This window comes from Apteryx mantelli, chromosome 5 (genome assembly GCF_036417845.1).
Source record: "Apteryx mantelli isolate bAptMan1 chromosome 5, bAptMan1.hap1, whole genome shotgun sequence".
Classification (NCBI taxonomy): Eukaryota; Metazoa; Chordata; class Aves; order Apterygiformes; family Apterygidae; genus Apteryx; species Apteryx mantelli.
The window spans coordinates 77246168-77274065 of NC_089982.1; the positions used below are offsets into that span (position 1 = coordinate 77246168).

The following is a 27898-nucleotide window of genomic DNA, read 5'->3' on the forward strand; positions in this document are numbered from 1 at the left end:
GAGGCGCCTTCCCAAATCTCGGTTTTAAACCGTTACTGTTTCGCGGCCCCACAGGGCTGGCGCAGCGGTGCTTTCGTTATGCCCCGAGATGAGAATCGGGTTTTCCTCACTGCGGTAACTGCCCCTCGGGGCGCGTAAAAGCCCTAACACGGAGGAAAGCCCGAAGGCGGTGACTCGGCTGCAGGCAAGGCGCGGGCGAGGCGTCCCCGCCGGGCCGCGAACTCGCGGCCCCTCAGCACCGAGCGGCGGCAGCTCCTCGCGGGGAGGGGAGGGGGGGCGCGCGGCGGCCGTTGTGGCGGCCGTTGGGCGCGCGGCGGCTCCCCTCAGGGCGGCGGGTGGCTTCCTCCTTCTCCTCCTCCTCGGCGGCGCTCGGTGCGGAGAGCGAGGGCGGGAGCGGCTCCTTCCCCCGCCGGAAGAGGAAGGCCGCGGCGGCGCCGCCGGAGAGCCGGGGAGGAGCCGGCGCCCGCCCGCAGCATCCCCAGGGACGGCTCTCGGCGGGCGCTCCCGAGGGCCGGGAGGCGGCGGCGGGGGCGCGTCCGGGGCCGCGGCGCCCCGGGAGGCTCCGCCGACGCCGCGCCCTTCCCGCCCCGCGGCGCCGCTTTCCTCTGGGCTTCGGCTGCCCTGGGAAATCGCCCTTTTCTTCTTAGTTAAAACTCCTGCTCTTGGCCTGAATCAGGATTTTGTTAAGGAGTCAGAGAAGCCTTCCCAAGGCTAAGCAGGTAAAGCCGGACCTGGGAGATTTCAGAGCGGGGAGGGCGGTAGGAAGATACCAGAAGGATGAAGTTGTTACTGGTGAGGGATAAGCGCGTCTCTACGTTGGGGCCGGGCCAGCTTCCCTGAGGGGCACTGCGAGGCGGGCGCCCAGCACCCGGCCCTGCGAGGATGGAGCGTGACGGCGAGGAGGAGCGCGCGGCCAAGGGGATCCCTAGGGAAACGTGGGGGACGGAGTAGAGCGGGTCGCGGACACTTAGTGTCTGAAGAAGCAACTTCCCTAAACGGAAAAATCTTCCCTCCCCTTCCCCCGCTTAAGAGCGCGTCTGGCAGAAATCAAACGGCATGGTAGAGATGAAGTGTTTTGTTTTTACCGTGGGGATGCCAGGGCGTACAAAACGCACAGTAGTTTCCTGCCTAGCAGAAAATATGGAGAGGTTTGAACAACAAAACGGCTGGAGCATAAAGGCAGAAGCGTGCAGGGCTTGGGATATTGCGTAAGGGAAGTTGCGCATAGCCAAAACTTGCACCAAAGGAAAAGTCAGTGCTAGCATCAACCGGTTCAAGCCACACGCTAGCTGGAAGGGCAATGGGAGTAAGGTGTAGAGGATGTTACACTGTATACATAATTCCCAAATAGTCTGAGAGTTCAGCTCAGTGATACAATTCAATGGATGAATAAACAAATTGTGGGAAAAACAAGATAGGAACGGCCATAAAGAACGCATCTGTCAACTGTTGGCTAGAGAGAGACCCGGGGCCAGGTACTTCTTGTCTAAATGAATGGTTGTTTGGGGCTCCAGCTACTTTCATGTCGTTTGGATAAACAAATAATGCTAAATATTTGTAGTGGTGATGACTTAACATTTTAAATAAAAGGATCCAGTCCATAACCAAACCGTTCTGTTCACTAGCAAATGTAAGAGCATTATGCCAACAGTTTAATAAATGATTTGCAGGTGGCCCCCTTCCATGTTTACCTCGTGATTTCTGAACTTTAGTAATGCTTCAGCTCTAGTAAACTGAAACTACAATAAAGAAATGTCACAAAAATAAATTTACTGGTGAGCATAACAAAGTACTGTATTCTTCGGTTAATGTACTATGATGTTATATCCACAGTGCCTTCTATGTGTAATGTGTCCTGTCTTGTCTGGTATAGAATCTATATTAAAAAATTGCTCTGTTTTCAATCCTGACTCATCAAAGTCAATGGATATTTTGGTATTGACTAACTTTCAGTTGGATTAAATTCTGTCTCCTTTTTTACTCTTTTATTGCAATGAACATTGGGTTTTGTTTTTGTTTTTTTTTCAGGGGAAGGGATTTCATTGTTTTATGGCTGAGATATAATGTAAAGTTTGACAAATCTGAAATTTGCAGGTTTATAGTTTATGTATTGCTCCTTGGTTTTGATATCTGTTGAAATGCGGGTTTTTCAGGATAGGGACTTCCTTATTTGTTGAATGCTGAATGTGATATGACCTGCATCCTTGTTTAGGTCTTCAGGACAATTTAGAATATTGGCAAAGAAAGTGTCTCTGCTGATAGTCTTGATATTTCTGAAAAACTAAAACGCTGCCTCTATCATTTGATGCCTGAACTCAAAGCCTATCAGTGACTTTGAGCCAGAAAAAAAAATTTTTTTTCAAAATTTTGATATGTTGTTACTTGAGCTGTTGTTGCTCTCCAGGAGTTATCTTGAGGACAGCACTCTGCAATAATTAGGAAATCTGCCTTTTTTGTTGTTGTTGATATTACTCTAGTCATTATAGTATACATTGAAGGCATAATCTATTAGTTACTTGAAGGTAGATATTCAAAACCAAGGGTGCCCTTTTTTTTAATCTGTTTTACTGTAATGCCTGATTGAAAACATTTTGGGAAAGTTGCGTTAGCGTTACTCACATGTTAACAAAGCTTTTAACTCACCTTAGTTCTGTATTTTATTTGGAATTCTCCTATAATAGAGTTTTTAATCTTATTGCCCTTGTAGCCTGTTTTTCATGAAAGTGAACTTGGTGCTGAGCTAAGGTCTAAGACTGGAGAATTGAAGTCCTGTTCCCTGTGAAAACCAGGTAGCTTAATAAAGCCATATTTTATATTTATTATTTTGAGGTCTATATAAAGTAAGAATGGATCAGCAAGATACTCTTATGAAAGGCCTGCAAAGAACATCATATTGACTGGGTAAAAATGTACTTTTTTAGAAACGGAACACCTGGGAAAATGGCTGTGAGAGAGGGAGAAAACAGCGGCAGCTCTATCAATGGCAAGCAAGAACAGAGCAGCAATCGTGTTATTACAATTGTCTTCCTGGCACTCCTCATTGACTTGTTGGGATTTGCTCTTATCTTGCCACTGTTTCCTTCCATCCTTGATTATTACAGCAAGACTGAGGTAAGTAAAAGAGAAAGCCAGCCTGCTGAAAATGCTGGGCATGGGATATTTAGGGAAGGATGGGAGAAAAATCCCTTTCCATGGGCAAACCAAATAGCTTTAGGCAGAATAATAATACCCAGCACATTTAAATTGTTCATGGACTTGATTTGTTTGAGAACTTGCATGAAACTCTTCTGTTTTCTTCTGTTTCATTAAAATGAGGAATTTGTTTGGGGGGAAATCCAGGTATTTCTTAGGGGCTAGTCCTTGTAATTACTGGTCCTGTCCCTTTCTTTGCATTTGGTCATATGTTGCAGGGGCCTTCGTCTTGTAAAGGATGGGTGCTTTCATGTAACTAAGGTGTATTGCTGTTGCAAAGCTGAGTTTTAGTTCTGAAAACTGGGATATAGAAGGTCTGGCTGAAGGAAAATGCACGTTTTTATCTAGCTGATAGATTCCCCCACGCTTGGTAAACAAAGAGGTAGAATATAGTTCTTTAGGGGTTTCTCCACTGCTGCTGCTACATGTGAGATGCTGAGATGTGGAGAGAAGGGTAGGAGTAAAGCCAGCATGTTGGTGACTTACACTGATGTCATGGGCAAGACAGAGTAAACAACAATCCGCAGTGGATCTGAATACTGGGGTTTATTTAAGAACCAGTAAGCTAAGAGCTTTTACCCTACTTGATTATTTCACATGCTCACTAACTTGCTCCCACCCCCAGCACCTCATTCACTAGGTCTCAACTTCCCTTCCCAGCGGAGGAATGGCTACTGGTCTGGGGAGGTTAGGCAGAAATTCATGCTGGTTTCCTGCTGTGCAGCTGCTCACGGTTACTGGCCTCAGGTGTTACTGGGGAAGATGGAGAATTTGTCAGGGGGGAATTAATTTTGCAGCCCACACCTCCCCCACACTCTTTTCCAGCCCCACTCCACCTGCAGCTCTAGTCTTTGTCTCTCTCCCAACCTTAGCCCTAACCCTAACCCTAGAGGTAGGTTCAGCTTGAGTTCAAGACCCCCAGCCATGGCCTTCAGGAGAGACTTCTTTCTGCAGCCCACACCTTCCTCATGCAGCCCCTTTCCAGCCCCACTCCAATTGCAGCTCTAGCCTTTGTCTTTCCCTCAACCCTAACTCTAACCCAAACCATGGGCCCTGATCTCCAGGATTTTCTCGCACTGCCAGTATTTTTCTTACAACCAAGATCTTCATGTTTTTCTTCTCGGGGAGCCCTTCTTCTCTAAGTCCTCCTCTTCTTCCCAGGGACCCTTCTTTTTGCACCACCTCTTCTTTCTGGAATTCCAAGCCCCTGGTTTTCCCAATCTGAATAGCATCTGTGCAGAAGCACAGCACAGGTCTTGTGTTCTTTCGTTAATTGAAAGATTCAGAATGTGCAACTCCTGTTTAGTCCAGGTGGTATCAAAATTTACAACCAGCCCTTACCAGCTACAGCTAGCAAGTAGTAGGCTTCTGCTTGAGAGCTCAATTTCAGATATTCACCCACACACATATATACCCAATTATCTGCTGCCTGTTAGCATTCACAGTTTAAGCTATTCTTAGCCCATGACAACTGATCAACCAGGAAACTTTCCCTTGGTGAAGGAGGGAAGAAATCACCCAACACAGTCTCTAGTTCACTAGAGTCTGATTCTGTTTTATTTTCAAAGACACAGCAAAACTGTTCTCCTACTTCTATTTACCAGCTATCTCTTTTGCAGGATGGATTCTCTTTGTCATTGCAACATGGTGTGGACTGGTTTGCAGTGATGGTTGGGATGCCTCCAGAGCGGAAATACAACAGTGTCTTGTTCGGAGGTATGGAGAGTAACCAAAGAAACAGACTGATGGGGAAAAAAATCCCAAAGTTCTGTTGTTTTTAAGTTACTTGCTATGTTGATATGAGCAATGATGAACTATCATGAGGAATAAGGAACTAGCAGGAATTTGACAAGAAATATAGAAAGCATACTTCCCTATTACTAACATAGTAGATGAAGACTAAAATTAGAGACACGTTTTACAATGTTATTTAAAAGCAGGCTATAAATGATTTTGCTTTCATCACACTGATAGCAGTGATGAGTTGAACAGTCTCATTTCTGCCTCAGACTTAGGCTGGAGGAATATGCCAACAGGAACCTTGTGGAGTTCAACAAGAACAAATACAAAGTCCTGCCCCTGGGAAGGAATAGTCCCTTGCAATGATGCAGGCCGGGCACTGCCTGGCTGAGGAGCTGCTCTGCCATAAAGGCCCTGGTGAGCAGCAGGCTGAGCATGAGCCAGCAGTGAGCCCTGGCAGCACAGCTGGCCAACAGCATCCTGAGCTGTATGAGCAGTCAGTAGGTGAAGGGAAGTGATCAGCTCCCTCTTGTTAGACCTCGTTAGCACTTGTTAGACCACATCCAGAACACTGCATCCAGTTTCGGCCCCCCAGTACAAGAAAGACATCGATAAACTGGATCGAGTTCAGCAGGGCCACCAAAATGCAAAAGGGGGCTGAAACATCTGCTCTTTGAGGAGAGGCTGAGGGAGCTAGGCTTGTTCAGCCTGGACCTAAGAGCAGCCTTCTAATATCTACAAGGAGAGCAAGGCTCTACGCCATGGTGCATAGTGGGAGAACAAAAGGCAACAAACTTAAGTTGGAACAAGAGAGGTTCAGACTGGATATAAAGAGAAACTTTTCATGGTACGGACAGTCAGTGGAACAGGCTTCCCAGAGAGGTTTTGCAGTCTCCATCATTGGAGGTTTTCAAAACCTAACTGAGCAAAGCTCTGACCTCATCCCACGTCTCACCGCATAGCTGACCCTATGAACAGGAGGTTGGAGCAGATGACTTCCAGAGGTGCCTTTCAACCAGAATTATTCTATGATCTTGCCCAATTTGTTCTTCAGATTGCCTCAGAAATACAGGCCTGCTGTTCCTTGTTGTCATACCATCAGGTGTGGGTCGAGAGCCTGCTGCGCTAGACCCTGCGCAGTCACAGAAGTTACTCTCCCTTCACAATTGATCCTCATGTGATTGGAGATCAGTCAGTAGGAAACACTGGAGTTAGAAGCTTGTGAGTTCAAGTCCCACTTTCCCACTGGGCAGCTGTAGTGCAACGTTGCTTACAAATGTAATTAGTTAAAAGGGGCACAGCTGCTGACTTGCGGTGTCCAGAAGCATTTGCCATTGCCAGGACACTGCTGATGTGGCTGAGCTCCACCAGGAGTAATGTAGGAAATCCAGGTCACTGGAAAGGATAACTAAATTTAAGCCTTTGGGGAAGGATGAGGGACTTGTGTTAGGGCATACATGTAAATAGACTGTAACAAGAACATGCCATTTTATCTCGAGTGCAGTATATATAGCATGTTACACATCAGAAGCTCTTTTGGTTTTCTGTGTTCTAGAAAGTTGTAAGAGGAAATTCTGGGATTCCAGTGTATGATGATGTTAGGGTGTCTGGGTTAGTTTTATCTAGAACGGTCTAGATTTTCTCCTGTTAGTGAGCTGAGGCCTTCCCCAAGATGAGCAAAAGGCTTTTAACTAAAAATAGGAAAGCTTTATTATTATATATTATTGTATTTATATAATTGTGAATGTATTTTAACTATTTTAAGTAGTTTCTTTGTGTATAACAGATACTAAAAAGCTTATAAACTATTTTTCTCTCTCTCACTGTGTGCTTGCAGGGAGGTTTTTGTTTCTATGCTCGTTTTCAGTCAACTTACTGGCTTTGAATGGTAGGAAAACAGTTTCCTTTAGTACTTCAGGAATTACTTTCCATCTCCTCTGAGGCCTGGCTGCAAGCCTCCTCCTTGCTCCTTCTCACAGACTCTGTTTAAGCAAGGAGCTGGGAGCTGTGTCCAGCTTGCTGCCTGTCCTTTTGCCTGCTGTGTTCTGTACTCTTGGGAAGTGTATAGCCCTTGACCTGGCTCAGTTGCTTTCAAGGGGAAGGAGAAATCTGCTTGCTCCTTCCGGAGAGGTCTACCTGACCCTGTTGCTGCTTGAAGAAAATCTAACACGTAACTGAGAACATACAAATAAAACAGATACTGTTTGTCTCAGAAGGGAAGCCAGTATTCCTTGCTGCTTTCTCTCAGGTGGCAGAAGTATTGAGCAATGATGGGAAGGATCATTAATTACCTGGCAGCCTCAGGCAGCAAGGGTGCAAACAAAGTGACTGAGTTGACCTAGTATATACCATGTCTAACTTCTTCTCTTCTGCTGGCTTTGATGGCAATGCCTCCTGATAGGCCATCTCAACTTGCTAAACCAACAGGATACTTTTTTTTTTTTTTTTTTCCCCCTCCCCTGGATTAGGTTTCTACCGGATTGAGTTGAATTTGCTGACTGGAGAGCTGAACAAGGCTGCAGAAGCAGGGGGAAATGGACTAGCCATCTTAGTGGTGGTCAGCTGTTGTCTCAGCCTGTCTTGTCTGATTGCGCCTTAAATGGTTATAGTAGAAGAGGTTCATTATACTTGTGCTGTTAAGCAGAGGCTATCACAGTTGTCTTGTTGCTTGTGTTCCTTTATTCCCTTCGTTGGCAATGTGGAGGGTAGGATTGGAAAGATACTTGCAAGATCATCTCGTTGCTTTACCCATTGTGGGATCGATCTGTTCTCTTTCATCTTCTGCTTAGATTGCAACTTCTTCAAGACAGAAACCTTCCCTGTCAATGTCAAGGCCCTGAGGGCACCGACAGGCCTTAATTGCCCTGACCAGCCTCCACCCACACACCTTCTGCCCAGTGACTCAGGAGCTCCATGTAAGGTCAGGCCTGGGCTTTGCCTGAGCTTCAGTGTAGATATAGCCTTGTCTCCAGTGCTGTCTCTAGCCCTGTCTCCTACATTGCAGGTGGCTTGTCTCCTGAACAGTCCTGTGTTGTAGCCTTGTTTCCAGTCCTTTCTCTGGCCCTATCTCCTGCTGGTCTTGACTGGACACCCTGCATGGACAAGATTCATCACCTTGCCTTGTCTGGGACTGCCAATGGACCCTGCTATCAGCACACTGCTTTGCCCGCCCTATCCAGATTGTGCGCGACTTTGTGGAGCAACCCCCCTCTTGCTGCTCCCTGACAGTGAAGCGTTTGGTGTGTCTGGGTGTTTCTGCAGTGCTAGAAATGCAAGGGAGAAAACTTTGTCTCTCGTTAACATAAACTGTCAGTGTGTGTATCTGAGAATTTTTACACGGTTTTCTGGGCTTTTGAGCTACCATAAGCAACTGTTCTCCCCTAGGCGTTCAGTATCAGTATTCTGCCACCCTTGAAGTTGATGGGAGCAGAACTTCTGGTCTGCTTTAATTAGCACTGATAGCTGAATGATCTGTATTGTATAACCCAGTTTTTCTTTAAAGAAAAACTGTGACAGCGAGGCATCTTTTTGCCTGCTTGTTTGATAGTATAATGCAAACTAACGAGTGTGTGAAGCTAGAAATGGCAAGAGAAAGAGGAATTAAAGATCACAGAAGTAGGAGGCAGATTTCAAAAGACTCTTGGAGTGCCTTACTAACAGCAGCGCTTATGTTCTTCCTCCCATGACAAGAAGGAAAGAGTAGCTAATTAAATGTGACAGATTCAGGTTCAAACAATCAAAAATTTGTTAAAAGAACTATGACTTTTAAAGACTGCATTATCTCCACATTGGGAACAGAAAATGTATGTCGTCAGTCAGGGAAACATTGGAGAATCTGCATGCCATTATAACCAGTGAGTTTGAAATTCCCTTCTCACTAACAAAGTGATCAGTGAGTCATCCGGCTTATCCATATTACTGTGGTCTGTCTGTGTATTTGTGCCCTCAATTAAGGAACAGTGCAAGATGTGTTTTGAGGGTAACTTGGTTTCAGAGACAAAACTGTTCTTTGCAGCAGGTGTTTAACATTTAATTGTGTATGTGTTTTAGGGACATGATGGAGAGCGATAGATCTAGAACATTTTGGCTGTCTTTGCTTTTAAAATGAATGCAGAAAGTCTAATGATCTCTCTCCTTTTTTTTTTTTTAAGGTCTGATTGGCTCAATCTTTTCCGTCCTGCAGTTTTTCTCCTCTCCACTCACTGGTGCTGTGTCAGACTGCTTGGGGAGAAGGCCTGTCATCTTGATGACGGTGGTATGTGTCTTGCGTTGATTTTAGTCACACCATCTCAAGATGCAGTTAAAGGCACTGTGGCCTTGTCAGTAGCAAAAACAATTGGGAAATTTAAAGTTCTAGGTCTTTTTCTTGACAAGTCGCTTGAATACATTTCCAATTCTGAGTGCTTAAACTTAGGTTCCCAGATACATAATTGTACTTTGAAGGCACCAAAATTCCTATTTGTTTCTGGAGTTTTTCCAAAAGCCCTTACCACTGTGTACAGGAGTCTGTCTTCAGACACGCCGTTTGCAAATGTTAAACTTAATCCCTGTATATTTTAGTTCCCCAAGTGCCTAATGAGGGCTGATCACTTCATGACCTGTTTTACAGAGCCTGGGGACTGTTGGTTGCAAAGTGCTATACAGCAGTGCAAGATGTATTTATTATGGAAATGAACATGCTCCAAGCAGTTTTCTGTGGTGTTAGTCCGAGGATGGGGTTCTAGAAGCAGTGCAGAGCGAGTATGTACATACATGGTGGATTTCAGCAACAAATGACATAGAAATTCCTCTATCCTGTATGGTTGTTCAGTATGAATTGTATAAGGATGTGTGCTTATGACTTATTATGAAATTAAAGGGCCAGAACTGTGGATTCTTCTTATTTTGAACTTAAAATTTTTTTCATGTTGGGAACGAATGGAGCAGGATTTGCAAAAGCGTTCTAATGCCCAGGATTAATTTAACTCCTTTTCAACTACAAGCTTTCCTTGCTATTCTAACTTTATTAATATTTATATTGATTTATATTACTATATTAATATTTATATGATGTTTTTAGGGATTAATTTCTATGGATGTATTTCTGTTTCTTTATCACTGTCCCGTACTTGGTGCAGTACCAGTAAAAGTGTTTTCTGTTGCATGGCTTTTGGAGTAGCTGCTGAAAAAGCAAAAACAAACAAACAAAAAAACCCCCAACATCCTCCCCCGCAAATGTTTAGCTGGGAAATGTGGGAAAATAAGATCAATTTTGCTGTGCTTTATAAAAGAACCATTTCTTGCTTCTGCAGATGGGTTTAATAGCATCGTATGCACTGTGGGCTGCCTCTAGGACTTTCGGCATTTTTCTTCTCTCCAGGATCATAGGTGGAATAAGCAAAGGGAATGTCAGCCTTTCCACAGCTATAATTGCTGACCTGCACTCTCCGAAGGCACGGAGCAAGGGCATGGTGAGTTATACATGTGGGGTATATGTTTGCCCAGCTTTTTATTAATTTCAGGTGCTCAAGATATCGTCCCTGATCAAGTGAAAACATGACTTGATACAATACCTTGCTTCTGAAAGGACGCCGGATCATTTTGCTGGTCAACTCTCAGACTTCATCTGCCAATGACTTTTACCTATAAGCAAAATGCAGAGGCCCTAGAGGTGGAAAAACTACTTGTAAAACTGTTATAACTGTTACTGCTGCTGCTAACTGTGTTCCTGATTATAACCGCTGAGGAAACTGAAAGATCTTTTATCTCAGAATGGCCCAATTTTGACAGCTGGCACCCAGTTATAGACACCTTCCCAAACTGTGTAAGTGCAGCAGCTTTGTAATGTGCCTTCTGCCATCCTAGGATGCTGCATTGCTTTCAGGGTCTGAGCTCAGCAGGTGAACGATGCGGCATTTGGCTGACTGAGCAGTGAGCAGTCAGAAAGGAGGAAGCTTCTGCCCTTTCCTCCTCTGAAAGGCAGTGGGCCAAGTGGAAGCATCCTGCAGGCTGAACTTTGCCTGTGGGTTGCCAGTTTGATTTTTTTCTTTTTTTTTTTCTTTTTTTTTTTAATTCTATAAAACCTCTGGGGCTCAAACTTCTACTACCAGATTGTTATAAACCACTGTGTGGAACAGTTGCTTCTAGGGAGAGGAAAGCTTTAGATTTCACAGTAACAGCTAATGAATTTTCCAAGCAATTTATTATAGCCTTGGTGAGACAAAACTTATTTTTATTTATGGATAGGCGTAGCCGTACAGCATTAGTAAATAAAATGGGTAAGGACATATTTTTAAGGCTTGGGAACAAGAAGCTTAGTACGGCATGGCTCACATACATATGGCTAAACTCTTTCTTCACTTCGTTTCCCTCCTTGCAAAGCAGAGTGAGCATATCCATTCTGCTTTCTGGGAAGAGTCCTGATTGATGCTGTTTGAAGTAATGCCCCAGCACAGTCTGGGGAGAGAGCTAATTGGGGCAAGTAGAAACAGGGCTGGAGACCATGGGGTGAACATGCCCTGGTCTTGTTTAGTTTAGTACTATAGGTTTAGTAAAATAGACTCTGGGAAGCAGGATGATCATGTCCTGGGATGGCACATGTTTGGGACCTGCATGCGTGAATATGCATCTCTGAATGTCTCTTAAAGAAAATGAGCCAGATTCTGCACTGCTGTATTCTTAAATAATCTCACTGAGGATGAGTCAATCAGTGTTCTTTTTAGTTCCCATCCAGTGTGTGCAAATTCTGCCTCTTATATGCTGCTTTAATAGCGAGTTAATAAATTCTCTTTATTATCTGCACTAGCTTCAGGTTATTCTGGGAAACCTCTCAGCCTGTTTGTTCTGTCAGACATATATTCCTAGACACTGAAATTGCTAAAGCATTTTAGAGCTATAGACATCACTATGAATTCCTACCGTGGTGCTGTCCTCCCTTCTCCAAACAGCTTTACACTATAAAAACTTATCCTATGGCTGAAGGATCTTTAGAACTGCTGGCTGAGTAATCCCTGACATAAGAATCATTATTCCCCTCCCCAACTTCCTTTTGCTCATAATCACATGAGAAAGGAGGATCCCTGGATATCCCTTCACCATGTTACAGTTTGGTACTGCCGCTTTCCCACCAAGGCGGTAATTAAAATGGGATAGTTATAAATTAGTTTTTCATACTTAATGCCCTTTGTTGTGCTCTCCTTACTTCCTCAGGGTGGCTACATTCTGTTTCCGGTTGCATTTCTTTAAGACAAGTGCCAGGAAATCCAAATTGTTTTAGAACTGAGCAACCTGAACAAACTGATGTCTAAAACTGCATGTTAATGTTCATTGTATCACTGCAGGCAATGATTGGTGTTGCTTTCTCCCTTGGTTTTACGCTGGGTCCCATGATTGGAGCTTACCTTGCCATGGAGGCAGAGAAAGGAGAAGTCTTCTTCCTTCGTTCAGCATTGTTAGCACTCACGTTTGCAGTGGCTGATTTAATTTTCATCTTCTTCCTGCTTCCAGAGACACTCCCCAAAGAAAAACGGGTAAATGAAACAACCTGAAGATCTGTGTTTCTTGCAAGCAGGGCCAGGATTTGAGAAATGTGGAAATACTAGAAGAAATGAGGAAGCAGTTGAGCCAATATCCCAGAAATTTAGCTTATTCTTGGGACTGGGTTTTAATACTCTATAAGCTGGTGGTTGTATGCAATGGTTGTATGACAATCCTACCTCCTAGCCCGATGTAACATAAGAAACGTATAACTAACACAGCTGCTTAATTGCTGCTTTTGGTGTGCTGGGTTTAAGTTTCTCAAAAACTAATGAGAAACTGGGAGGGAGAAGGTGAATTTTGAACTATGATCACAATTACTCCCCAGGGAGGAATGTCAGCCAGTCCGAAAAGTGCATGCATGAGAGAGTATGGACTTTCTTCCAATTAGCCAGTATATGTTAGAAATTTTCTTAAGTATTATCTTATCTTTTCTTTGCTTGACTAATTTGAACACTAATGTAGCAAATGACTCCAATCTCCAAGCTGTGCTGTCTTCAACACATACAGAATATCTACATCTGCTAAAATTCGGTGACTTTTGGGATTTGGGGGAAAACCATTCACTAGCATTGTGATTTTAATACTGTATGTTCGGACACTGTCCAAGAGGTATCTGAGAAAGTCTGTGGGAACAGTCTCCTTTGTAGTGTGGGAAAGACTATATTCATCCTAGGTAGCTGGTTGAAATGCTGCTGACTTGAGGTTTTTAGATGGGCTGGAAGTTTCCTATCATCCCTTGTTCCGAAGTAGCACTCTGCCATTGAAGCACGCTTGGTCTCTGGATGGCCAAACCCATTTGACACTGAGTATTCAGGAAGCTTTTGTGTGTGGTGTGCCTGCCCAGGCAAAGCTCTAGACCTGCCCTGAGTGTTTCCCGGCAGCCTGTCTCATGTGAAATTGGTTGCTCACATATCTTCCCAAGCACTACAATTAATTTTTATAGCTCTTTTGTTCGCCATCTGTTCCTCTTTCCTATTTGGCTGTTTCTAAACATGCCAAATAAAACAAAATTTTGTTCTTGGTTAGAGCTGCTCACTCTGTGGTGGTGACAACTTGCTGATGTAGGGAAGTACTGTAGAGTGAATTTATATTCTAAAAGTAATTCTCTTTGCTGTACAGGCTGTAGAAAGATAAAAGAAGGCTTCAGGATCTTTTAGGAATGTACAATGAACTCTTGAGAGTCATTCTGATAAACTAGTCCGTGTTACTCAATGTGATTGAGTTTTCATAAGAAAATGAGTACTTTGTCCCTGCTTTCTTGGGCTCTCTCTTTGTGCAGCAGTAGGTATTGTATGGGGTGGATTTATGACTCTCAAAGTCACGCAGCCAGGTCCCAGTCATGCAAAATACACAAGGTGTTTAATTGCTGATGAGACAGTGTTTTTTCTGGCCTCAGAGCTTCCTCTGATTGGTATCAGTGTTTAGTGCCTTTGTGCTGTTTCCTGTCAGTCTGCATCTGGGTAGTCACCCCATGTGATTTATGTGCTCTAAGGTATTTGCAATTGGCTACTAGGCATCCTAGGCTGCTTTGCTCTTTTCATGAGTGCTTCCCCAGAGTTTCTGAGTGGGCAGGGAGCAGTTTTCATGGTGTCCGGAAGATGGGGGAAAGGCAGATATGCTGGCTGCCTTTCTGGAACTTGGCTGGGCTGAGCTGGAGCAGGTGTTCCTGGGGTAGGAATGGATGTGGTGGAAGGACAAAGCTGTAAAAAGAGGACAAATGGTAATGATAATCAGTAGAAGGATGTGCCAATGGGATCAGACATCTGTTTCCCTGATATATGCTGTGTTCTCATGATATCCTTGAGATGATATCACTCATCTTCCCATAGTGAGGAAATACTTTTTCACTGTGAGGGTGACAGAGCACTGGCACAGGTTGCCCAGAGAGGTTGTGGAGTCTCCTTCTCTAGAGATATTCAAAAGCCGCCTGGACGCGATCCTGTGCAATGTGCTGTAGGTGACCCTGCTTGAGCAGGGGGGTTGGACTAGATGATCTCCAGAGGTCCCTTCCAACCTCAGCGATTCTGTGATTCTGTGAGTAGGGAAGAGAAGTATTTCACATATTTTTGTGCGGGAATTAACTTGTGAAAAGGGGAAGGTAAAGGGGGACAGGAGGAGCAGGCCTGAGGTTTCATCCAAAGAGAACAGAGTTCTTCGCTATTCTTCTTCCCCTCTTTTTAATAATTCCCAAAGTTTCTCAGATGGAAAGTGACTGGAGATCTGCACCTTTCCACTGGCGGAGACACTGGTCTTATGTGTGAAGCAGCCCCTTGGGAGAAGGGAGGAACAGAAATGTCTCGAGAAGAATCTGTCTCTCTTAAGAGTTTTTGAGTCTCTGTCTATTTTTAGCTAAGCTAGTCATAGGCAAGGCTGGCTTGCTGGAAGGAGGGTCTTACAATGAGATTTTTGGTGTCTTATAGGGACTGTGTGTAGGGCTATGCAGTGTCATTAGCAAACTCATGGGAAAACAAGGCTTTTCCTCTATGCACACTAAATAGTGTATGATTTGGTGGCTAAGGCAATAGACTGGAGCTTGGAAGGCCCAGGCTGCATTCCTATTTGAACCAAAGCTGTGACCTGTAATATGTTATTAAGTCTCTTTGCGTCAGAGTAAAATAGGGTAAACAGTATTTAAAGGTACTATGAGGATATGGCTATTGTTTGAGGTGCTTGAAGTGATCATAAAGTAAAACTGAGCAACTTTCGAATAATAAATCAGAGGTATAGAGATTAAATACAGGTTAGAGATTGGCAATTTTGAACCTGCAAAGAAACTAAACTTCATATAGTTGGTGACATTCATGGAAACTGGCCATGTAGCTTTGTTATTTGGGAGTATTGAAACGCTTTGGTCAGTTTAAAAACAAAGTTAGCAGTCAGTGGACGAAGTTGCTTCTAGACCCCTGTTTCTGGGGCAAAGATAGCAGTAGAAGATAAAATAAATGAAACACAAATTCTCCAGACCAAACTAAAATCAGCCTTGTAGTACAAAACAGCTTGACACCCTGTCTGACATGGATAGTAATTCAAAACATGTACACACTAAATAACTTTATTACTGGCAAACATTCTTGAAGAAACTTGCTTGTTATCAGGTTCCGTACACTGCCGTGCAAACACCATCATGCCAACAGATGCAGGAACTGTGGATTGCTGCAAGTCAGCTTCAGGAAATCCTTTTACAGACCTCTTTAAAAGCACGAGGAAACTTCTTGGGAGTGTCTCTTTACCCTCTGCAATACGTGGGGTAGAAGAGGGAATAAATTCCCTGCCATATCCATTTGATCTGTGGATCAGCAGCTGTAGGACTTATACAGAAAGAGCATGGCATATTGAACTGATTGCTGTTGTGGGCTAATGGGCTCCAGAGCTTTACTGCTGGATGCTCAGGAGCTCTGACAATCAGAGCAAGACAGGGGTTGTGTTAATATCATTTTAAAGTTGGCTTTGTTTCCACTTCTTCTGAAATCCAGTCTGTATGAGTGCTCAGGCCATGCGCTAAAGACCAAGTTCCACTGATAATTTAGCTTTATAATCTCTGCCCTAAAAGGGGGGATAGCTCCCTCCCTCCCTCCTTCCCAGCCTTCCACTCTCCCTTCCTAACTGGGATGAGAGGGAAGTTCATCAGGTAAATCTGTGCAGCACTTTGAAGATGTGAAATGCTGAGTATGATTATTCAGGATTCTTGAGTCTGTTTTATCTCTTTCTGTGACTGTCATGTGAAGTGTCAGCCTTAACTCTCCTACTTTAAAAGGAATTGTTTCCTTAAGAGATTAGATACTATTTCTTCTTCAATTATTTTCTTTAATTTTCCACACCTTGGACTAAAAAATAAGTAACTTAAAAAATTAAATTCAGTTTAGATGAAAGAATAAGCATCCCCTAAGCACTATTTTGGTGGAATAAGCATCCCCTAAGCACTGTTTTGGTGAGGAGTAGGGAGAATTTCACTAGAATAATTAAGTTGAGATGCAAGAAGCACAAAGACCGGAAGTGCTGAAAAATAAATTTTTCCCTTTAAAAATTTTCCCTGGAGCTGAGCAGAATCTCTCTAAAAATGGTATTTTCCTTTGTTTCCCCAGGAGGTGTCACTGGCTGGTGAAAAGAACCACGAGTATCAAAGCAGACTGTTTCTTGTTACGCTGTAGATACTGTTCTCAGACCTGTGACACACAAGCAAATCCTCAGCTTCCCATCACATCGTAGGCAGATATGCCATTACTTATCCAATAAATATTCTTCAGACATGAGGGATGATGCATAAAGTTAACCAAATAAAGCCACCTTCAGTCTATTTCTGTGGAAAATGAACGTCCTCCCCTTTGTAACACAGTTTCATTACAGGGAAGAACCTGTTTTCTGTCCTCAGTGAAAGCTGCTAGCGATGTCCTACCTTCCAGTGATAGTGCTGGCGCCAGTTCTGTATTCAGAAAGTCTGGGATATTATTGGGGGTAATTCAGATCCCAGTACCAGTTGTCTTGTTTCATCTCAGATAATTTGTTTAGGTATAGGAACTTTTTTGACTGTTACTGTCAATTCCATGCAGTAGTTATTACATCAGCTTTGAAACACACACATTTCTTTCTCTAATTAGGTCTCCTCTGTGACGTCCGGATTTCAGGCCGCAGTTGACTTGCTCAGTCCTTTGGCTTTATTTCAGTTCTCCGCAGTTACCCGAGGAAGGGATTCCCCTTCAGAGAAGAGTAAGTGTTAGCTGGCTTTTTGTATTATATTGTCTGTCTTTCCTGTACGTGGGGGTAGTTTCTAAGTGAAGTCTTTAGTCTGACCATTTCAGAAGCCACACTCTGTTCGCTCTTTTTAAACCCACATTATTAACTTACAAATAGCGAACTGCAAGTTCCCTTGAACACTGGCCCTGTTAAGCCCAGAAGGTTTCGGAGACTAGTGTTTTGAGGATTTCTGATGTGCTACTTACTGTCTATCGCATTTTTTCTTCAGGCACTGGCTGCATCATGCAGTAGGCTGCAGTAAGTGAAGTGATCTGAAAAGGTAGATCAGGGCACGAGAAAGGAAGGTGCGAGTTTGCCGATCCAAGCTACAAACTAGGAAATTTCAGACTGGAATCTTATTTCTCACTTCAGGATTTGGAGAGGTGGGGTTTGAGCTGAGCATGTCTTTGTATGAAATTATTTAAGCCATAGAAAGTAAATCAGCATTTGCCAGGCACATCAACTAATCATTTAGTCCTCCTTACTGTTGCAACAGAGGAAAGCAATAATATTTGCCACTTTGGATAAAACCTGTTAAGCACTGCATTAGCAGAAAACCAAGCAAAATAATCTGTCACAGACCATAGGTGGCTCGGTGCAATATAGTCCTGAAAGTGACATTCCAAGGCATTAAATAGAATACAGGTATTCATTTTAAATATATACACATGCATCGTGAGACAGGTGACGATGTGAGTGTGAGGCAGAGGGACTAGATTGGGTGAATGGGAGGAGGGTGTCACAGGGACAAAGATCAATCTTTTTGGCCCTCCTCTCATCATAAGAGGGAGACTAGTGGGCAGAATCTCTTTTGTGGTGTGTCTGGTATGGTTATTTAAAATGAGCATCTGAAATAAGACCTTTTCCCTATATATATTTTTTCTTTGCTGTTATACTTTTTAGTGATGCTTGGAAAATACCACTTTTTTTTTTTTTTAATAGACCTTCAGAACCTCAAAATTCTGGGCCTGGCTTATTTCCTGTACCTCTTCCTGTTTTCCGGTCTGGAGTATACACTGAGTTTTCTAACTCACCAGAGATTCCAGTTCAGCAGGTATAGTGTGCATAGAAGATAAATGTTTTATACTTTCTCTAGGATACTTTCCAGAAGATTGATTTAAGGCCTCATCATTTATTTTCAAGAGTAGCTTTAAGAGGTGAGTAATACTCAGTTAAAAAACACTGAGAAAGCAACTATTTTATTCAATTATAGATGGGCTTTGTAGGAAGAATTTAAGAAAAAATATGCACGCTTTCTAACACAAAAGGAAATATTCATTGAATATACAACTTCTAGTACTTAGAGAGAAAATCAGTACACAGAGATTAAACTAAAGGACCTGAAAATATGTATAGCTGGGCTAGTGGTACTGATTGTCATAAAACCTTTTCTCTTCTTCCCTAGAAGAGTACTTCAGTATCAGAACAAATCTTGAAGCTCAAAAATGGCAAAGGACGGAGTGATAGTTGTGTGATTATATTTGCTCCTCAGAGTTCTGCCTTGCATGTGGTGTGCAGTCATTACATCATACAGTTTGATTTCCTTTAGCCAAACACTAGAGAAGTAGTAGAACAGAATTCATGAAAAATGGCTCAGCTTGAGGTATTTTTCCTGCCAGCTCATAGGAAGATTTCCAGCTGGGAACATGATCTTGCAGCTTGATTCCCTGTGTGTATCCTTTCCTTTGAGTAATTCTCGAGATTTTGTCTCATCTCTCCCAGTCTTTCATTACAGGGAGTTAAGCCATTATAGCAGCTTAACTAATATGTGTACATCAGGGGAAATGTCTTCTGCTGTGTTAAGCCTGCTTCTCTACAGTTCTTCCAGGATAGCCGTGCGGTGGGACATACAGCTTTCTGCCACAGTGCAGGCTTTGTGACAAACGAGCTAGTTATGGAGGTGAGGAGTTTGAGTTGAGAAAATCCACGTAGTTTGGTAGTTAACAGGTGAAGGGGAGATTTGAAGGAATATTTAAGGATGCTGGCAGTGACAGGGCTGGCTTCCCAGTGCACACATCATCACCAGCATGCCAGGGCCACAGCCCATGTCGTGCCTTGGTGACCCTGATCAAGCTCTGCAGGAGTGGTGCCAACTCTTTTTTTTTTAATTCTCTTTTTTGATAATGCAAAACACTTGTTCCTTGGGAGCCAACAACTCCTGTGCATATGGCACCAACTGGCCGTGGCACAGGATAGTGTGTTGGCTCTTTGTGGGCTGCCATGGAAACAGCTAAATGACACAGTAGCAGTCTACAGATGAAGAGGTCTTTGCAATATTTGCCAGCACTCCTCCTACCATCTCAAAGTCAGACATCAAAGGTTTATCTTCTTGCTGTTTGCCTGCCACAGAAACTAGTGTCAGCATATATTAAGAATTTTGCACTGCTCATATGAGTATCTGAAAGCATTTTTTCTCTCTTGTTCAGGAAACGATCTAAACTGGACCTGTAAATCCCAGGGTGGAATGCTCTGTGCATGACTCTCTATAATTTGTGCTTTTGCCTCCCTTCTAGTATGCAGCAGGGCAAGATGTTTTTCTTTATTGGAATAACAATGGCTGTGATCCAGGGAGGCTATGCTCGTCGAATCAAGCCAGGAAATGAAATCAGAGCTGTAAAAAGGGTAAAAATAAATAAATAATTGCATTCTTCTTTTCTTTCTCCCCCAAAATCTGGCATGTTAATTTTCAGTCCAAAGAGCTATGAAGGGTGCTTTGAGGCTGCAGCTGTACTTGTCAAATCAAAAGAAACTTCTATCTCATTTCATTCATCTAGCTAAATGGCTTCTCTAGACCCTGGTTGATGGGCATAGTGTCATTTAGCAATATAACTGAACTTCAGAATGTTAGAGCCATTTCCACTGTATCAGCTAAGATATTATTAGCCAATCTATGCTGCAGGGAATGAGAACTGAGTGTCTGTCTGTGCAAGTAAAGGGGGTAAAGTCCTATGAAGATTATGTTTTTGTTTTAATGATTTCTCTTGCAATACAGACATTGAAACTATTAAAACTGCTACAGAGCTGATCCCTTTCTGGCAAATTATTTTCAGGGACATCATTAGTCTGGCAACGTGTGCTTGACAGGCTTTCCCTAGACTATGTTTCGGTGGTGGGCAGGAAGAAACAGAATTCTTTAATTTGTGATTTCCAGTGGTACATGTAACAACAGCACGTACCAATATTCAGATAAAAGTTTCACGGACAGAAGTGTGCTTTTCTTTCTTTTGCTTGCCTCTTCACAGAGATGATGATACCACACAGAGATGACAGGGAACAGCTCCCTGCAGCTCCTAAAGCTCTGGGACAGGGAGATATGGTTGTCATATACATTTGTATGTAGAGCTAAAGAAAGCAGGTTCAAGTGTTTCTGAACTTCTTTTGTTGGCTGCTCAGTGATGGGTCTGCTTGGACTGTTAAAGCCATTAGAAATTTATTGCACATAATTTTCAGGCCAGTATGATTTCAATACATGACAGATTAGAAAGATTAACAAGCTCCACTGCATCCCAGTGACTTGACTCGGCTTTTCTTAAAAGTTACTTCTGCTGGTGAAACCATATGCACCCTGGTCCCTGGCAGGCGAAAGTTAATGATTCCCCTGCTGCGTCATGTACCGAGCATCGCCGTACGAATGAAAACAGATTCATGACTCCACTGCTGTGTTAGTGCTGCTCTATCCGCTGCATCGACTTCCTCCTCCTTCCCTGCCCGCTTGCTATGCTTGCTGTCACTGCACCACGGTTTAGGCAACCTGTGGCTCGCCCCACTAGCTTTTATACGCCTTCCTCTTTCCCGCACAGAGAAGCGCAGCTTCCTCAAAATACTCATTTAGTTTGGCTGGTCTAGGCCAATCACTGCTCGTAAACAGCCTCGTGCACAGTGCAGAAACCTGCTGGCCCTGGGGCACTCTTTATGTGACTGTATGTGGCTCGAGTGGCTTTTGTGGGAGTTTGTCCTTTTGTTGTAGCTACTCTGGCAACTTGTTTATGGATCTGGATCATATTATAAGCGTGGCCTCTCTTTAGCACAGTGATTACAGTAGTTCATTTGTAACCGAGTTTTCAAAATGAGACCATTGCGGGGAGTGGAATTAAAACTCTCTGTGAGATGCAGTGATCTTTTTCCTGTGAAAAATGTGTGCGCGAGGGAGAGATCACAGGGCAACTGGAGTCCAGGCACTCAGAAGAGAGAAAGAATGTTGTTTTTTCTTTTTGCCTTGGGATTTCAAATGCCATTCCCCTTCCTCCTTCCCCCCATTTTTTCTTCTTGGCTCCAGAACTATGGACTGTGAAAGCTCCAGAGGGGTTGACGTAGCCCTTAGAATCCATCAGTACTGGGGAGAAAAAGCAGAGGAGGCAGTTCTGCTGCACATAAGCTTTTTGATCTCTTTTACTAGCTGAGGAGGTAGAGAAATCTAGCTTTAGCTCCAGTTCACCATAGAACAAGAAAAAACAAAAACAGTAGATGATGTAGGAGAGGGAAATCTGCAAAAAGCTTTTTTTTTTCCTCAGTTTAAATCAGTTGCGGGATAACTATAGCCTGTGTTATAGGTGACTGCAATCATGTGAAAATTAGCAAAAGAGAACAGACAAGTAGCCTGTGCTGAAGTGTGGCAGATGCATTTGAAATGTCAGGGAGAAAGGGCTTTCTGCCTCCAACTTAAATGTAGGTCCTTCAGTAGAAGAAAACTGCCAGGTCACCTAGAGTTAGGCTTTTACAAGTATGACTTTGATATAATAGTGTGACTCATTCATTTTGCAGGCCATAATGTTGCTGATTCCAGCTTTCTTGTTAGTTGGATGGGCTGCAAACGTGACCATGCTGAGTGTTGGACTGTTGCTGTACTCTTTTGGTGAGCTATTCAAAAAGCACTGAAATATAAACGTAAATACATTTTCTTCATAGATTTGATCACTCCATTTAAGAGGATCTACTTTAATTTCAAACTGTAAGTAACAGAGGTTGACTTCTCTTTTTATAAAATCTGGGAGAAACAGTATCTGGGTTTTTTCCTGATGCTGTTTGTATCCCAGGAAGTTGCCATGGTGATATTTGGAAGCATTACCAGTGCTCTCGGTGGAGTTTTTGAGGGTTTTTTTTTCTTTTTTTTCCACCCCCCCCCATCAGACCTAGAAGCAAAATATTCACTGAATTGCCTAGCTTGGAAAACATGGAAAAAGCATTTCCTTACACTGCTCTAGTGCCTGCATTATTTCTTAGAGAACAGGCTGAAGAGAGCTGCATGATCTGAAGGTGAAGGCTGGAGTGTGTGTTCAGGCTGGGCAGGAGCGAGGGTACGCGAGTGTTGTCCTGTACCCGATGGCGCAGCGCTCTGCTGGCCGGACACTCTTCTGCCCTCTTGCATTGCAAGCTCCAAGCTCGAGGAGAGGGCAAAACTCTACCTATTATTTTTGAAGAGTGTAGATGGTTTTCAGACACACATAAATGTTTACATAAATAATCTGTCAGTTTAAGCCCTTATTCAGGGAAGCAATTATGAATGGGGTTGGATCCATCTATGATGGGGGGTGGGGGGGAAGTACTGAAGTACCTATTTGAAGAGTTTTCAGATATTCCCAATACTGCTAACTATTGTTAACAAGCTCCAAATGAGGCTAATGATCAAAGCAGGAGACTTCGCTTTTGGGTGGCAAGGTTTGATCTGAGAATAAATCGTAAAATAACCACAAAATGCATCTATTTAGTAGCTTGCTTGTCCAGGGACAGATGCATGTTTGACAAGTTTCAGCGTCTAGATCTTGTCTGTGGATTAGCTTCCCTCTGAAGCCCGCTCAAGTGATGAGCCTGGGGGCTGCATTTTGTCTGCCTCCACACTTCGGAGCTCGCAGCCTTGTCTTCCTAGGCTCCGTATCTGGGCAGAAGCCGCCAGCCCTTCCCTAGGAGGCTCTTTCCCTCTCGTCCCTGCCCCAGGGTGAGGGTGCCTGCAGTTAAGGCGACATGTCCATCGTTCCTACTCTCCAGTTGTCCTTTCCTTCCCAGAAGAGATTCTGCTTTGCATACTTAAAGCACTTCCTTCTTGGCAGAAAAGGTCCCTATTACAGTAAGAGGGCAGTGATTGTTGACAGCTCTTGGCTTTCTGTATTAAAAAATTTTGTAGCCTCTTCTTATTGGACTTAACTGTCTCATTTCCCGAGAGAGAATGTAGCCGCCTCTCCCACCCACAAGTACGGTAAAGCCATACGCCGTGGGGACACTGTGATCCCGTGTGCAGCCATTTTCCATTTGACATGTGAAAGATCCCCTTTCCTTACTCCACCTGACAAGACCACAGTGATCTGGAAAACTCCCAGTTAGTGGATCAGACTGTAACTCCGACCTACCCACCCCTTTCCCATGGGCTCACAGAACGAGAGAGACTAATGTGAAACATCTGCTCAGAGCCTTCATGGCTCTGCACTTTGTGCAGGTTGGCTTTGAGGGGGTGTTTTTATTCTTGAACTGGCTTAAACCTTATGATTCATTGTTGGTACCATGCCCTAGAGCTCAGCATATTTCTCTGCAGTAGTAACTAGTTTGGTCTGCATGTTTTTCACTATTGCTCTCGTAACTGTTTCGAGCTTTCTGCTGTTCATTGACAGTTTCTTTTGTGGATTTTTCCAGCTGCTGCCATCGTTATCCCGTGTTTGTCAGCAGTGGTGTCAGGCTATGGTGAGTGGCTTACTTCTTGTTTTGAGGGGCAGTGCTTGGTTACATATTATTGACTTGGTTCAAATACAGAATTGAACTCTAAGAAACAGGGAGCAGGGACTTCTGTGACTTAGGTCCACCTCAGGGCTGGAGGGTGCTCCAGTGACGCTGGCGGCTCTTCGTCTAAAAGGCCTATCTGCCCCTTCAGGTGCCTTAACAAGGACAGCAGAAACTGTTGAAGGACAAGGAACAGCTACTCCACTTGTGCATGCTGTGTCACCCTGAAGTGATAAGCGTGGTCTGCAGGAGTAAGACTAAAAGCCTAGAAAAGAGCCCTTCTGAGAACTTGTACCTTGTCCCTTTTCATAGTACAGCCAGCGATTAGTGAGTCTGGTTACCGTCAGAATGTGTCGCGCTGCGCTGCGCTGTGCTGTGGGAGAGACCACTGGGCGGGAATGGAAGCCATCTGTGTCGTGCTGGAGGGGTTACAGCCTTAAGACGTCCTACAGCCTGTGTACTCATTTCACAGACAGGAAGTGAGATGGGACTCCTGAGGGTGGGAAGACAGTATCCCAGCCCTGGGAAATCCAGGAGCATCCCACAAGGAAGAATAGGAAAAAGTAAAATTAACAGTACCTGTTTCTGAAAATTGTCAACACTTTGTAACAGATGATATCAGATCTAACAGCATCAGTTTGACAAATGCTCTGCTGATAGTGAACATCAGTATCATGCTTCAATTTTCTACTGTGTGACTTGGCTTGTTCCAGTGTGTTGAAGAACCTTGAAGCAACTTTATTTCTTTTATGATTAAAAGGATCATGAACAGCGGGCAAGGAATTAATGTCCTGAGCACAGGCCACCAGCAGCGCTGGGCAGGGAGTGGCTTGGTTTCTCTAAAGGAGACTGTAGCCATCTCTGCCAGCAGCGTTCTGATCCCCGGGAAAAGCCATGGGGTTGTGGCACGGGCTGTTAGGTAAACTTGTAAAGCACATGTTGCCGTCTGGAAGACACAGGTCTTTAGCTGTGGTCCGCTATCAAGGTTACCAGCACTATAATGCTGACTGAAGGGAAAAAAAACAAGGCTCTTACTACTGAAGTGATTTTTACTTACTCTTATTTAACTTGCTTTTGTATTTTAACTATGGGTTTATTTATTTATTTGTATTTTAACTATTAACTATGCTTTTATATCTTTTGTGCACTTGCACCTTCTCAGCCAATCTGTAAAACTGCTTTAAAATCCAGCAAGGGAAGTATGGCTCTTGTGTAGAAGGCAAAGCTGTTCTTGTGGTGCGCTGCAACAGGCTGCTGGTAGACCAGCACTCTTGACAAGACCTGGCATTTTCTCAATGAAGCAAAAACACGTTTACGTTGGTGGAAGGGAGAAAGTGTTAACCTGAGCGGTGACTGTTAAATAGGAAGGAAGGGGAGATGCATGCAGGAAATAAATAAGTCCGAAAGAACACCAAGGCTGCGACAGCTATCGCAATCCCCTCTCTGTACCCCAAACAAAACAGCCTGAGTAATGGCTCTCTGCTTGCGCAGGTGCTGCCAGCCAGAAAGGAAGAGTCATGGGTATTCTGAGGAGCCTGGGTGCCCTTGCCAGGGCCCTGGGACCCATCCTGTCTGCAACAGGTGAGTGAGTGAGCCCTTGTGGGGGTGCCCGCAGCCTGCGGGTGTGCGGAGGAAACCAGCACGGAAAACACAGCGTGTGTTCTAGAGCCAAAAAGCCGTCTTTGCAGAGGTGGGCACCCTTGAGAGCTGCACGGAAAGGGCAACAAAAAGCCTCGCTGATGAATTAAAGAAAACAAGTACAAGCAGAGAAAAATTACACAGAAGGTTTTGCCTGTCATTTTCCAGCAAGAGGATCAACCTGACCAAGCCCAGCATGTAGCTGTGCAGGTGGAGGAGCCCGGTGGGAGAGGGCATGATACCCCTCCTGGACTGGCCCCAGGGCACAGAGGGAGCCAGAGGGTGACCAAGAGCTGGTTCCTTTGCTGGGTTTATTTCTCCCTGGTTTGGGAAGTAACCAGTCTGCTGTGAGGGACCACCTCAGCGCCGGGGCTGGTGCTCGGTAAGCAAGAGGTGGTGAAACCAGGTCTCCTTTGCACCAGTGGTAAGCTAGTAACTGGTTCCCTCACAGCTCATGGAGCTGCACCCTGAGATGGTACAAATTAAGCAGGGGCAGCCCATAATGTGTATCTATCTATTTAAATGAGCAATACATTAAAAAGAATGCCTCTTCTGCATTAAAAGTACCAATATCCCACCGCTACACAGTACTACTTACGCTGCTGGAGCTCAGGGCGGTTAGTCTGCAGTGCAGTGCCTTGGTTAAGGCCAAGTCTAACCTCTCTGGCTAAGTGCAGGTACAGCCTTGTACTAGGTCCGGCCACCTCATTAAGAACCCATCCCCCAAACAGCATAACCTAAAGGGACAGACTGGAGAGGGGAAGCAGCTGCAGGGTGGTTCAGAGCTTAATGCTGACCTAATGTATAGCTTTGAGCAAAGCCAGACCCCGTTTCCTGACTGGGTCCAGCTGCTGACCAGCTGGCGCACTAAACAAACACCCTGTACCTCAGCTAGCGCTCCTGTAAACAGACTTTTCAAAAAGGAAAAAAATGAGTGCTAAGACGAAAATGTGTATTGCCACAGTGGCAAACCTACCCTGGTGTGCAGCACCTGTTTGACGTTTTCCTACCCACTTAGGCGCTAGATTCCTGTGTGCTTAACGTGAAGAGACAGATACCAACAACGTGAGCCCTGCAAGAGAAGCAGACAGCTAGCCCCAGGAGCAGCCATGCAGGGAAGTGGTAGGAGCAAAGAATTTAAGTTGCCTAGTGGTTAAAGCTGAATGAGTGAAACAAGGAGGTATATAGGAAATGTCCCTCCTTCTGTACTGGCAAGAATGAAAATATTTAAAATAACCATTTTTAACATGCTGTTTCCTTGAAAGCAAATTGTTATCCGCAAGACTATTAACCACTGCCTATTTATGACTTGCATGCAAGCAAGGAATTACAGGTGAAGAAGATTCAGCAGTTTCATGTGTACTGACACCTCTATTCTTATTTGTTACCAGTAAGTTGGTGAAAGTGATAGCTTTGAATGCCTGTCTAAATGCATGCAAGGACTAGAGTATTATATAACTAAAACTTGTTTCCTTTTCAGTTTATTGGCTGGCAGGGGCAGAGATTTGCTTCACCATCTGCAGCGCTTTCTTCCTGATCCCCTTCCTTTTACTTGGTTCTGTAAAACAGCAGCCAAAGGAGGAGTAAAGGGATGGGAAGTAATTACAGAACGGTTCCCAGTTTCCAGTGACCTCTACAGGACTTGATGCTTGCCCCTTGACTCTGCTAATCACGTTGGAATGAGGCTTGTGATCTTCTGGAAGGCCACAGTCAATGGCCACTTGCAGCGTCAACACGATGTTCGGATTTCTTACAGCTCTCCACAAGCAGTTCGGTTTACCACAGCCTCCCAGTTGGCTTGGCTAGTTTAGGAAATAGGGGGGGGGGGGAAAAAAGTGCTGCAGTTGAGTAAAGCATTAAGATCATCACACAAGGCTGGGCAAGCTGCGACTGGCATTGCAGCAACACTGTGCTGCACAACATGCCCCAGTTACAATACACTATCCGCCGCAAGGGCTTCAGCTGCTACTTACAGCCAAACTGTGGTGTACACAGTACTTGTCTTTGCTTGTCTCAGTCTGTCATTATCAAGAACCAGAGCAAAACACTGCCCCAAGCCTGTGTGTGGAGCGCTGTTTTGTCTGTTTTAACTAGCAGAGAACAAATCCACCGGAACTCTCTAAGAGTGAAGGGAAGTTTCTGTACAATGGTTATGAGGTTTGCACAAACTGTAAGTGGAGCAGGTAAAAGTTTTAATCAATTGCCTTAAAACATGACAATCAAAAACAAAAGAAACATACTACAGGCTTCCTGACCCTGACTGTTTTTAATATACAAATAAACTTTGAGAGATGTTTTACATTCCTAATACTGTATAGTATTTTCTTGATGCCCAAGCACTATTTTTTTTTGCATTACAAATAAACTGTTCCTG

At 44.0% G+C, this 27898-nt stretch overlaps 1 protein-coding gene across 3 annotated transcripts; it reads left to right on the plus strand.

The window, feature by feature from the left end:
* Nucleotides 1–448: 448 nt before the first annotated feature.
* MFSD10 (major facilitator superfamily domain containing 10) lies at nt 449–27832 on the plus strand. Of its 3 annotated transcripts, XM_013959977.2 has the most exons (14): nt 457–719; nt 2708–2789; nt 2922–3111; nt 4812–4908; nt 9084–9187; nt 10224–10382; nt 12252–12440; nt 17046–17154; nt 18124–18235; nt 19695–19803; nt 21943–22033; nt 23803–23850; nt 25378–25467; nt 27005–27832. In XM_013959977.2, the coding sequence occupies exons 3-14, from the start codon at nt 2941–2943 to the stop codon at nt 27109–27111; spliced, it is 1386 nt and encodes a 461-aa protein (XP_013815431.1). In that variant the 5' UTR covers nt 457–719; nt 2708–2789; nt 2922–2940; the 3' UTR covers nt 27112–27832. The 3 variants fall into 3 exon arrangements, with proteins under 3 accessions (XP_067154392.1, XP_013815431.1, XP_013815430.1); XM_013959976.2 differs by lacking the exon at nt 2708–2789; XM_067298291.1 differs by lacking the exons at nt 2708–2789; nt 25378–25467 and having other exon boundaries at nt 449–719.
* Nucleotides 27833–27898: the final 66 nt, after the last annotated feature.

What these genes read in the sequence shown, in the direction of transcription:
- MFSD10 (XM_013959977.2), top strand. Translation starts at nt 2,941, where the DNA reads ATGGCTGTGAGAGAGGGAGAAAACAGCGGCAGCTCTATCAATGGCAAG. An exon ending in CAGAGATTCCAGTTCAGCAG is followed by an intron (nt 18,236 to 19,694) that starts GTATAGTGTGCA and finishes CCTCCCTTCTAG; the next exon opens with TATGCAGCAGGGCAAGATGT. An exon ending in ACTGTTGCTGTACTCTTTTG is followed by an intron (nt 22,034 to 23,802) that starts GTGAGCTATTCA and finishes GGATTTTTCCAG; the next exon opens with CTGCTGCCATCGTTATCCCG.